The following is a 13,987-nucleotide window of genomic DNA, read 5'->3' as shown; positions in this document are numbered from 1 at the left end:
CAACAAAAACTTGTAATTTGTATTCTATCGTGACGTTTATCAGTGGATGACGTGAATATTGATGTTAATCTGGAAGTGTCGATCCGAAGTTACAGTTATGAGACTTACATATTGTTATTTATAATGCAGTCCAACATCAGATTATTTAAACTGCACGATTTTGTCTAACCGTTAAACACGTTTCTTAGGGCATTATGTTTATTTATCAGTTATTCCGGCGATATAATAAGTGCTAGAGAACTTTGAAGAGTTGATTATGCCCCTGTTAGACATATAATAAGTGCTTGAGAACTTTGAAGAGTTGATTATGCCCCTGTTAGACATATAATAAGTGCTTGAGAACTTTGAAGTGTTGCCCCTGTTAGACTGAACGAAACTTTATGTCATCGATTAAAATTTAAAAAATTCAACTCGTGCACACGAGAGGTTTATTACCTTCGGAAAATAAGTAATGGTATGAAAAGAGTAGCTTTCAGTAACAAGCCTGAGTTTTGGGATAAAAAGTTAAGTTTCGGTTTCTTTTTTTTTTTTTTGTCGTAGTATAGAGTTAAATACTAGGTTACTTCTTTGTCAAGTAATTATAAGAGAAATTGAGAACCATATCCACCATGATTAGAACTTAACATATTATAACTCAAGAGATCTTGATAGATTTTGAAAATATATCCAGGAAAAATAAACTGTGTTTTGTGAGTTACGATCGTAACGTGAAGGTGTGTGTTAATCCAACTTCAGTTAACACATAACTGTAGAGTTGCTAATTCAATATCTCACGGGGTACGCCGTTAAAATATTAATCAACTAACTGGGAAAAAACTGGGAACTCAAGAAAATGTTTTAAAAACATGTTTCGTATTAACTTACGTGAACAGATTTCAAAAGTTTCCATCAAAACAATTGACAGGAACCGCTCGTTACTGTTTCGGTTCACGTTTCGGGTTTTATAAATTCTACTTGTTACCTTAATATAAGAGTCGAGATTAACGAAGTTAATGTCTGAGTCTGTAACCCTGAACTTCGTGGTTTGTTAAAAGATCTCGGGTACGATCTGTGGGCACACAATAAGAGTGACAGTCAAATCTTGCTATTCGGTCAGACAATAGTTACCTCAGTGATGGCAGTGGGTGTTGTTTACTAGCTACTTTGCATCTAGTGTGTCAGTACAAAATTAGGAAGAGTTACGTACAGTGGTCCTTGGAACAAACAGGCAAAATAACCTATTGAATTAAATAATATAGTTCACCGATTGGTTACAATAGTAAAAAGTATTGAAGTTTAGAAGTGAGAACAATAATAATATAACAACTATTGTTGACGTTAACCGCAACCAGGTTGTTGGTTTTCACAGTGGAAATTAACCACAACCACGTTGTTGGTTTTCACAGTGGGAGTTAACCACAACCACGTTGTTCGTTTTCACAGTGGAAATTAACCACAACCACGTTGTTGGTTTTCACAGAGGGAGTTAACCACAACCACGTTGTTGGTTTTCACAGTGGGAGTTAACCACAACCACGTTGATGGTTTTCACAGTGGGAATTAACCACAACGACGTTGTTGGTTTTCACAGTGGGAGTTAACCACAACCACGTTGTTCGTTTTCACAGTGGAAATTAACCACAACCACGTTGTTGGTTTTCACAGAGGGAGTTAACCACAACCACGTTGTTGGTTTTCACAGAGGGAGTTAACCACAACCACGTTGTTGGTTTTCACAGTGGGAGTTAACCACAACCACGTTGATGGTTTTCACAGTGGGAATTAACCACAACCACGTTGTTTGTTTTCACAGTGGGAATTAATTACAACCACGTTGTTCGTTTTGACAGTGGGAATTAACCACAACCACGTTGTTGGTTTTCACAGTGTCAGTTAACCACAACCACGTTGTTGGTTTTCACCGTGGGAGTTAACCACAACCACGTTGTTGGTTTTCACAGTGGGAGTTAACCACAACCACGTTGTTGGTTTTGACAGTGGGAATTAACCACAACCACGTTGTTGGTTTTCACAGTGTCAGTTAACCACAACCACGTTGTTGGTTTTCACCGTGGGAGTTAACCACAACCACGTTGTTGGTTTTCACAGTGGGAGTTAACCACAACCACGTTGTTGGTTTTCACAGTGGGAGTTAACCACAACCACGTTGTTGGTTTTCACAGTGGAAATTAACCACAACCACGTTGTTGGTTTTCACAGAGGGAGTTAACCACAACCACGTTGTTGGTTTTCACAGTGGGAGTTAACCACAACCACGTTGTTGGTTTTCACAGTGGGAATTAACCACAACGACGTTGTTGGTTTTCACAGTGGGAGTTAACCACAACCACGTTGTTCGTTTTCACAGTGGAAATTAACCACAACCACGTTGTTGGTTTTCACAGAGGGAGTTAACCACAACCACGTTGTTGGTTTTCACAGAGGGAGTTAACCACAACCACGTTGTTGGTTTTCACAGTGGGAGTTAACCACAACCACGTTGATGGTTTTCACAGTGGGAATTAACCACAACCACGTTGTTTGTTTTCACAGTGGGAATTAATTACAACCACGTTGTTCGTTTTGACAGTGGGAATTAACCACAACCACGTTGTTGGTTTTGACAGTGGGAATTAACCACAACCACGTTGTTGGTTTTCACAGTGTCAGTTAACCACAACCACGTTGTTGGTTTTCACAGTGTCAGTTAACCACAACCACGTTGTTGGTTTTCACCGTGGGAGTTAACCACAACCACGTTGTTGGTTTTGACAGTGGGAATTAACCACAACCACGTTGTTGGTTTTCACAGTGTCAGTTAACCACAACCACGTTGTTGGTTTTCACCGTGAAAGTTAATCACAACTACGTTGTTGGTTTTCACAGTGGGAGTTAACCACAACCACGTTGTTGGTTTTCACAGTGGGAGTTAACCACAACCACGTTGTTGGTTTTCACAGTGGGAGTTAACCACAACTACGTTGTTGGTTTTCACAGTGTCAGTTAACCACAACCACGTTGTTGGTTTTCACCGTGGGAGTTAACCACAACCACGTTGTTGGTTTTCACAGTGGGAGTTAACCACAACCACGTTGTTGGTTTTCATAGTGGGAGTTAACCACAACTACGTTGTTGGTTTTCACAGTGGGAGTTAACCACAACCACGTTGTTGGTTTTCATAGTGGGAGTTAACCACAACCACGTTGTTGGTTTTCACAGTGGGAGTTAACCACAACCACGTTGTTGGTTTTCACAGTGGGAATTAACCACAACCACGTTGTTGGTTTTCACAGTGTCAGTTAACCACAACCACGTTGTTGGTTTTCACCGTGGGAGTTAATCACAACTACGTTGTTGGTTTTCACAGTGGACTTAACCACAACCACGTTGTTGGTTTTCACAGTGGGAGTTAACCACAACCACGTTGTTGGTTTTCACAGTGGGAGTTAACCACAACCACGTTGTTGGTTTTCACAGTGGGAGTTAACCACAACCACGTTGTTGGTTTTCACCGTGGGAGTTAACCACAACCACGTTGTTGGTTTTCACAGTGGGAATTAACCACAACCACGTTGTTGGTTTTCACAGTGGGAGTTAACCACAACCACGTTGTTGGTTTTCACAGTGGGAATTAACCACAACCACGTTGTTGGTTTTCACAGTGTCAGTTAACCACAACCACGTTGTTGGTTTTCACCGTGGGAGTTAACCACAACCACGTTGTTGGTTTTCACCGTGGGAGTTAACCACAACCACGTTGTTGGTTTTCACAGTGGGAATTAACCACAACCACGTTGTTGGTTTTCACAGTGGGAGTTAACCACAACCACGTTGTTGGTTTTTACCGTGGGAGTTAATCACAACTATGTTGTTGGTTTTCACTGTGGGAATTAACCACAACCACGTTGTTGGTTTTCAGCGTGGGAGTTAACCACAACTACGTTGTTGGTTTTCACAGTGGGAGATAACCACAACCACATTGTTGGTTTTCACAGTGGGAGTTAACCACAACCACGTTGTTGGTTTTCACAGTGGGAGTTAACCACAACCACGTTGTTGGTTTTCACAGTGGGAGTTAACCACAACCACGTTGTTGGTTTTTACCGTGGGAGTTAACTACAACCACGTTGTTGGTTTTCACCGTGGGAGTTAACTACAACCACGTTGTTGGTTTTCACCGTGGGAGTTAACCACAACCACGTTGTTGGTTTTCACCGTGGGGTTAACTACAACCACGTTGTTGGTTTTTACCGTGGGAGTTAACCACAACCACGTTGTTGGTTTTCACAGTGGGAGTTAACTACAACCACGTTGTTGGTTTTCACCGTGGGAGTTAACTACAACCACGTTGTTGGTTTTCACCGTGGGAGTTAACCACAACCACGTTGTTGGTTTTCACCGTGGGAGTTAACCACAATAAGATATTCTATAAGAAACTTGGTTCTAGCGCCAGCTTCTACATAATTACGTTTCTTTGGAATTAAGCTCGAAGTACAAATATTTATTAAGACTGCTCTGATTTGATGGTTATGATCGATTCAATAACAGAAAATTCGACAGGATTGATTCATACAGCATAACCCGAATTTCTATGACTTTTATTGAGTGTAACAGAAAGAAAGAAACTGTACACACGTTTGCACATAATTAAAATTTTATTCAAAGAATCGGAACTCAAGTTAACATGTTTTTCACTGACTCTTCAATAGAAGAGGCGATGTATTCTTGGCCCACCACGGGTATCGAAATCCGGTTTCTAGCGTTGTAAGACCGCAGACATACTGTTGTTCCACTGTCAATATAGGACTAGTGCATCAAATAAGGACATCGTATGGGCCGGGCTTTAACCTAAAAAATTGTACTGTAGAGAGAATAAATGTCGATGGATACCGATAGGAGAAGTTCATTTAAATATTGCCTGCTGGAAAATGATGAATTAATTTATATAATTTTTAAATTTAGATTATAAACTGCCTTTTAATTCCAAGTTTATTGACATGCAACAAAAACAGCCAATTAAATGTTAGTTAAATTTTGAATTTAAATCTACTGAATGTCGTGACATGCGCACTTTTACTCATCGAGAGTGAGTAATAAGAACATCCGTGAATTTGAAAGAAAGTAGTCCGTCCTCTTCCATTGTCTCAGTGGTGAACCTGAAGACTTATAACGTCAGAAAACTGGGTTTCGATACCTGTGATAACCATAGTACAGACTGTTTAGCTTTATGCTTAAAAACAAACAGACTTAAAAGTAAATAAATGTTAAGACAAAACTAGTGTTAGCGTTCTTGCTGAAAGTGAGTTTATCAATGTATTTCTTCCGTTTGAAACATTGCGAAGTTTTTATATCATTTTAGTTGTTAATTAGCAGTGAGATCGGTACTTTTCTGAAATGGCCAGAAGCGAGAATGCTTACTAAAGTTTTGTAAAACTTTGTCTGGATAAGAAAAGACAAGATTAGGTCAAATTGTGTCAGTTAGAGAAATAGAATTAAAATCAAAATATACATTTAATCCAGGCAACAGCTCAGTCGTAAAGTGGTACTCGAAATAACGAGAGGAGTCGCGCAGAAAATCTGTTATATTTGTCTAACGTAGAAACTTTAGGTTCAGCTTTGGACATAGAAGTGGACGATGACAGTGGAGAAATTCAGTTTTTAGGTTTTTCTACAAAATCAAGATGATTTCAGACCACAAGAGATAAGAATGACAAAAATATCAAATAGAGGCAACAGTTGCTATTCTCCCGAGACTCCGCAGTCTTAGACAACCTGAAAGATAAAGAGCAACTGTTGGAGAAAGATTGAAAAAGAAGGCTTAAGAATAAAAGATTTAAACACAGGAAGGACTTGAAGTAATTTTAAAATGCATGAGCTTTCAGGAAATCCATTTTTTGTAAAAATTCTAACATGCTATAACGGGTAGGAAACTAGTCATCCTAGACCAGAAGCAGATAACTCGTATCTTATCACCACAATAGTACTTGTGGTCCTTGACGGGAAGCAGATAACTCGTATCTTATCACCACAATAGTACTTGTGGTTCTTGACGGGAAGCAGATAACTCGTATTTTATCAACATAATAGTACTTGTGGTCCTAGACCAGAAGCAGATAACTCGTATCTTATCACCACAATAGTACTTGTGGTCCTTGACGGGAAGCAGATAACTCGTATCTTATCACCACAATAGTACTTGTGGTTCTTGACGGGAAGCAGATAACTCGTATTTTATCAACATAATAGTACTTGTGGCCCTAGACCAGAAGCAGATAACTCGTATCTTATCACCACAATAGTACTTGTGGTCCTTGACGGGAAGCAGATAACTCGTATCTTATCACCACAATAGTACTTGTGGTTCTTGACGGGAAGCAGATAACTCGTATTTTATCAACATAATAGTACTTGTGGTCCTTGACCGGAAGCAGATAACTCGTGTCTTATCAACATAATAGTACTTGTGGTCCTTGACTGGAAGCAGATAACTCGTATCTTATCACCGCAATAGTACTTGTGGTCCTTGACTGGAAGCAGATAACTCGTATCTTATCACCGCAATAGTACTTGTGGTCCTTGACTGGAAGCAGATAACTCGTATCTTATCACCGCAATAGTACTTGTGGTCCTTGACTGGAAGCAGATAACTCGTATCTTATCACCGCAATAGTACTTGTGGTCCTTGACTGGAAGCAGATAACTCGTATCTTATCACCGCAATAGTACTTGTGGTCCTTCACTGGAAGCAGATAACTCGTATCTTATCACCACAATAGTACTTGTGGTCCTTGACCGGAAGCAGATAACTCGTGTCTTATCAACATAATAGTACTTGTGGTCCTTGACCGGAAGCAGATAACTCGTGTCTTATCAACATAATAGTACTTGTGGTCCTTGACCGGAAGCAGATAACTCGTGTCTTATCAACATAATAGTACTTGTGGTCCTTGACTGGAAGCAGATAACTCGTGTCTTATCAACATAATAGTACTTGTGGTCCTTGACCGGAAGCAGATAACTCGTGTCTTATCACCGCAATAGTACTTGTGGTCCTTGACCGGAAGCAGATAACTCGGATCTTATCACCACAATAGTACTTGTGGTCCTTGGCCGGAAGCAGATAACTCCTTTAATACTGCCCGTGAGAAGAAACGGAATAATATAAAACGGCCTATGTTTAACAGGTAGTCCGGTGTGAGAATAGAAACTGCTATTAACTGTGGAGGACCCCCCAGAAACAATAAAGGTTCTTATCACCTCTGTTGACGGTGAAGAATACTTCAATCTTGGGAAATGGCCTGGATGACAAAACCTTCACAAATCACTTTGAACAATGGTTCCAGTGTCTGATTGTTTCAGACTATCTGACCAATCGCTTCCATGAAGGTGAGCAAAGCTTACAAATGAGCCTAAAAGATAAGGGGTTAGAGCTAGATTTTGCGTACGTACTCTATGGATGTTCCCTTTGAGCGAGATTTGGTTTTGTTAGCTGAACTCTGAGGGAGATTAGTTGACTTGGTATAACTTATTGATGTAGCCATAACTGAGCTTTCAATGGTGCTAGGTATAAATTATTAGTGGAACAGTCACTAAAATTTGAGCAATGCCGTATGAATTATTGGTGGAACAGTAACTAAAATTTGGGCAATGCCGTATGAATTATTGGTGGAACAGTAACTAAAATTTGAGCGATGCCGTATGAATTATTGGTGGAACAGTAACTAAAATTTGAAAGTTGAGTAATATCGTTAACATGTTCATACTGGTTAAATTGTGTCTCAGATACTCCATTAGGTAAGAATAGACCGTGAATCCTGACAAGAATAACCTCGTTTGTAAAATCGGATCTGGAGCAGAGAATAGAAATGAACATTTGGTGAAGTGTTTATGATGATAGACAGATAAACGGGTTGACCGAGATAGAAAAGAACGAAATTCATTTCATATAAATATATATATTGGTCACCTCCATATGATAGATGTGTTCTATTTAAAAGTAAAAAAAACTACAAACAACAGTTATTCAAAAGGAAACAATAAAGAAAACCAGGGAACGTGAAGTATGTGATTCATCAACAACTGGTTTTGTGTTTCCACGTTGATGTACAATACAACTACAGTACAATACAACTACAGTACGGATGATAGATTACACTCCCATTATTGGTGAATCTGGTAACGAGTTATTCATAACGTACTAGTATCATACATAAGTATCATATGTATATATCATATATATATGCATTACTTTGTTATAGTTTTAAAAAAGCCGAAACAAAAACAAATTAAACAAAAAACTCTGCATCACTTGAAAAAATCCCAGGTTACAAATTATAATGTGAGATTTATAAAACGTATCCTGTGTTTTCGAGGTGACTCAAGAGGTAGGACCCACATTACGGTGAGGATACATCGTCTATCAGTCTTAAACATCGTTCCTAGTCTCATATAAAAATAAAATAGATATAGAATTAAAATTAAAAGAACAATATGTGGGATCTCAAACCCACAACGTCACTCATCTATATCACTTTTCACTGTCTGCAGACTGCTGTGGGAAGGTGACTGTTCTCCAAATAAACAAGAAAAATTAATTGAAATAAAAATAAGAAAATAAGGTGCTGCCATGTGGTGGTAAGAAAGTTAAAATTTACCTTTTGAAGTTAGCATTCCAACCACAACAATGTTACAGTGGTGAGACAAAGATTTAACGTTAATACTAACTGTAACAATGTTACAGTGGTGAGACAAACATTTTACGTTAGTACTAGCCATAACAATGTTATATTAGTACAACAAACATTTTACGTTAGTACTAGCCATAACAATGTTATATTAGTACAACAAACATTTTACGTTAGTATTAGCCATAACAATGTTGTATACAAAGTTAATTCCACTTACAATAATGTATGTTTCCAATAACTGTTAAATTAGGTTCTCGAGTTATTTAAGTAACTTCCAGAAATTCTGCAGAAAGGCCCCTAGTGTTGACTTTTAAGTTAAAAAGAAAAGCTGTTATAAGCTGTGTGCTACAACATATTATTGAAATGATTATTTGAGTCCAGCTTAAACGACACACCAACCGAATCTCCTTTGAGGGTTGCGGGTTCGAATCCCCGTCCTACCAAACATACTTGCTTTTACAGTGGTGGTGAGCTTATATTGTGTCGGTTAATAGCGCTATTCGCTGTTACAAGTATAGAGTTGGCAGTGGGTGGTGATGTCTGGTTGGTTTGCGTCTAATCTTTCACTGCTAAATCAGGGACAGCTAACTCCTGTAACCCTCGTGCGACTTTGCGCGTAATTCAAACCAAATACATTTTTGTGGCTATTAAATTGTTTGGTAAAGAAAATAAAACCTTTTCGACAAAAAGAAATTCATAATTCTAATACTTAAAGCTATTTTTTTTTATGTAACACAAAAGATCATGCTTCTTGTGCGCTACTATATAAGTTGTCGTTTACTATAGTAATCGATTGTAGGTAATTGTTTTACTTTACGGATACGGATACCAAAGGTTCTATAAACGAGTTTCTTTGATACATCTGTTTCAGAAAGAGCATTTTCAAAACTTCTTTGTACGTATTTATTTTTCAGTATAGATAAAATATCGTGATAAGTTTCTGAAATTTTTTCCAACAATTTTGTTTAATGTAATTTAACTTAGAAAACTTCAGTTACAGTAATTATAAGTGATTCATTGTAGATACCATATCCCCGGTTTCTCTGTTCACATAATTAATCAGATGACAGGGCTTTCTGTAGTAAGTCACCTTCCTTTGAAGTGAATATGACCATGAAACTCAGAACTGTATCAATCTACTTGTTTTTGTTGGTTTTTTTTGTTGCCAAAATATTTATAACTAGTTTTGGATAAAAAACAAGGCACATTTTTCGTGTACGAAACCTTAAGCCTAACAAACTCCAGACCTAGTGTTGTTTGTCATAATGAGTTGGTTTTAAAAAATACTGTTATGGTTCATGCGCTCCGATACTCGCGTTAAATGAAGAGAGAGAAAAAAAAACATTAATGAAAAACCTTTTACGCTTGGGGGCGTCGTTCCCAATAAACGTACTATATATAAACAAGTAATTTATGGTGGCATAGTTTATAAAATGTAATGGCAGAATATATATTAAGTGAAGTCGCAAAGAATGTGATGTCTTACAACATATTTATATCTGTACAAGATGAACCATGAAAAACAAAGTTCTTATTACCAATGTTTGTTGAAGATACACTAATATATAAAAACAAAGTTCTTATTACCAATGTTTGTTGAAGATACACTAATATATAAAAACAAAGTTCTTATTACCAATGTTTGTTGAAGATACACTAATATATAAAAACAAAGTTCTTATTACCAATGTTTGTTGAAGATACACTAATATATAAAAACAAAGTTCTTATTACCAATGTTTGTTGAAGATACACTAATATATAAAACAAAGTTCTTATTACCAATGTTTGTTGAAGATACACTAATATATAAAAACAAAGTTCTTATTACCAATGTTTGTTGAAGATACACTAATATATAAAAACAATGTTCTTATTACCAATGTTTGTTGAAGATACACTAATATATAAAAACAAAGTAAGTTCTTATTACCAATGTTTGTTGAAGATACACTAATATATAAAAACAAAGTTCTTATTACCAATGTTTGTTGAAGATACACTAATATATAAATACGTACACTTGGAAATGCTATTTTTGGTTTTTCTCCAATTTATATATTAAACTTAACAGAACAGTTACGTAACTTTATATATATATATATACACACACAGAAACACAAATTTCATGTATAACCCCGATAAAATTATTATTACTTAAATATTTGACTTTCTTTATCTAAATATCTTAATATTCACTTTCCCTCAGTATAATTTTAATCAAATGTTTTCAATAAAACTGTACTCGTTTTTAAGAAATTTATTAAAAATACAGTTGATATTGACTTCGAATCGTTTTCCATTCATTTGTTATGTACAAACTTTAGTCGCTTCTCTCCTTTTTTTCTCTCACAGTACGTCAAGCTTTTCTCCTACACGTGGACTTTAGGAGAAATCTGTTGCAAGCTCGTGTATTACATTCAAAACGTTTCGTCTATTTGTTCCGTGCTGACCCTAACAGCAATGAGTGTGGAAAGGTAAGATCAGTAGTTTTAAAGTGCAGTTATCAAAACTGTTACTGAAACTAAAGTATTTTATATTAACTACTGAACTTCGTTACAGTAATTTAACGATATCATGTTTATAAGTACCACCATAACTTATTTAATGGGATTTATAACAGTACAAACCTAATTAATATAACTTGATTTATCAGCACCAACCTGCTTTATATAACGTAGTTTGTCAGTACCAACCAGGGTTATCTAACGTATTTTATCAGTACCAGCCTAAGTTATCTAACATAGTTTATCAGTTTCTATTGTTTAAATAGTACACTTTCTGAAACGTCTGTGAATATACGTGCCCAGAACGTTAAGCACGTGCTTGTAAACTTATGAGCATTTGTTTACCTGGGTTTTACATCTGGATAAACAAAAACTTGAATGTGTAGAAAATGCACCCCGGACCAGAGAGAGAAACGTGGCTTAAATATGTATATTTATTAAGCAGTGAACACTAATACACTGAACTTGAGGACACGCGCTCTGAACACGTGCCAAAGATGGCTAACACACCGAACACGCGCTGTATGAGAACAACTTGGGATCTGATATACATGCAAAACGCCACTACTAAAAAATAATTCTGCAGGTACAACTAAGTTCCCGAATGGAAAATAATTAAGATTATAATTTATTGTTTTCAACGAACGCCCTACTAGCTACTACTGCTGTAGTAACTATGGTGGTTCGAAAATATTATAATAGCTAATAATTCTATAGTAACCAAAGTGGTTACCCATCATATAGGAATTCTTGGAGTTATTTTCGTCAGCTTTAGAGCAAAACCACATTGAAATATCTGATGTATATATCGCAGGGAACCGAACAGCGAGTTTTAGCATCATAAGTCCGTAAACTTACCACTGATTCATTAGGGGACTTGTTATCACTTAATTCAACGTTCACATATTTTCCAATGTTTAAAGACTGTTTTCGCTTTCAGCGTTGTTGTTGTTTTCTTACTCGAAACGAACGTTTAGAATAATAAGAGATAAATGTGATTTTTGGAATAGCTTCATAGGTTAGAGTTCATCAATTGCTGTTAATTATAACAGAATGAAAGGTTATTTTTAGAACTGCGCATGCACAAAATACATAGCGTCACCTTTCAGTAAAATCAATATTCTAATAACCCAGTCGCATCTCATGAAATCACGAGCTATAACTTATCCTCTGGAAGTCTCTTGGAAGGGAAATATGACAATGTAGCAATTTCCTGTTGAGCATGATAAAAATCACTATCGTATTTGGTATGACGTTCAAATTTGCAACGTTTATTGTTCAAACTTATGATAAAGGTGGATTTTTGGAAACAAACAATAAAATTGGATATTGTATAAAGACAGTTGAATTGTTGTGTTAAAACGATTTTACAAACTGGACCGGCCTGGCCAGGTGATTAAGGCACTCGACTCGTAATCCGAGAGTCACGGGTTTGAATCCCCGTCGCACCAAACATGCTTGCTCTTTCAGCCGTTGGGGCGTTATAATGTACTGTTCAATCCCACTATTCGTTGGTAAAAGAGTAGCCCAAAAGTTGGCAGTGGGTGGTGATGACTAGCTGCTTTCCCTCTAGTCTTATACTGCTAAATTAAGGGCGGCTAGCAAAGATAGCCCTCGTGTAGCTTTGCGCGAAATTCAAAACACAAATTATCGCACAATGTAAAGCGGAAATATTTACTAATTATTTGTAACATTGACATGGGAATCACTGTTAATAAAAATAATTCAGTACACGACAGTGTGTGTAGAAAACTAACCAATGTTATTAGTTAACTTTGATTATATCCTTAAACGTTCATCACGAAGCAAAGAGAAATATATTTCTCAAGGTTTGTAACGCTCGTGAACCAACTTTCATGACTTCAGTAACTTGTTTCATAGCTTCACTGCATTCTTCCATGACTTAAGTACATTGTTTCATAACTTCACTGCATTCTTCCATGACTTAAGTACATTGTTTCATTACTTTATTATCTTGTTTCATAACTTCAGCACCCCACTAGTACAGCGGTACGTATACGGACTTACAACGCTAAAATCAGGGGTTTGATTCCCCTCGGTGGGCTCAGCAGATAATCCCCTGTGGCTTTGCTATAATAAAAACACACACGCATAACTTCAATGCATTGTTTCATTACTTTAATATCTTGTTTCATAACTTCAGTGCATGATTTTATTACATTTTTCCATGGATTCAATACGATGCTTTATAAGTTCTGTACATTGTTGCATAAGAACAATAAGTTGTTTATTGAAACGATTATAATAAAAAAAATCTTTATGTGGAAATAATAGGAGTGTGAGATTGGAGTCGTAGAGTAAATTTAAAATACGTTTTAATATTCATATAATTCTTCGTTATTTTATCCTTGATCAGTTTACTCTAAACGTCCAATAAAAATGTATTGACCAACGGACATTTGATCTGGCATTAATCTGTTAGCTTTGGTCAGCAAAAAATATCAAGTGCTGAAGTGCTATTACCTTCACCGTTTCTGGTCTTAATCAAATGAGTTCACAAAAAGTACGATCGTACCTGACTATACAGCAAAGAACAAGTCACGTGTCATTCGTCGTTAACTTACCATTGACAGCTCATACCGTCAGTTTCATTGCAAATAAGCTATTTTGTTTGTTCTTCTTTTCGTGTTATATCCAGCTGCGAAGCTGATAAACTACTATGAAGCTATTAACTGATGTGTTCGACCACTCAGGTCTGTTTAGATTGAGGACGTATCTCGACTGTGAGATAAACACGGTATCTGTTTTTATCTTAATAACTTATGATACTAAATGAAAAAAAAAAAAAATTAT

General features: G+C 36.6%; 1 protein-coding gene across 2 annotated transcripts in view; it reads left to right on the top strand.

Annotated features, from left to right (window-relative positions):
• LOC143230439 (QRFP-like peptide receptor) overlaps positions 1-13,987 on the top strand; it is a 90,480-nt gene that overhangs the window by 43,525 nt on the left and 32,968 nt on the right. For both annotated transcript variants that reach the window (XM_076463997.1, XM_076463989.1), the window contains one exon: positions 11,022-11,143. In XM_076463997.1, coding sequence (XP_076320112.1) covers positions 11,022-11,143 — 122 coding nt within the window. The remainder of the gene's footprint in view (positions 1-11,021; positions 11,144-13,987) is intronic.

Source organism: Tachypleus tridentatus, chromosome 1, assembly GCF_004210375.1.
Source record: "Tachypleus tridentatus isolate NWPU-2018 chromosome 1, ASM421037v1, whole genome shotgun sequence".
NCBI classification, from domain to species: Eukaryota; Metazoa; Arthropoda; class Merostomata; order Xiphosura; family Limulidae; genus Tachypleus; species Tachypleus tridentatus.
Note: the sequence above shows the minus strand (reverse complement) of the source record. Positions and strands in the feature narration are given on the sequence as shown.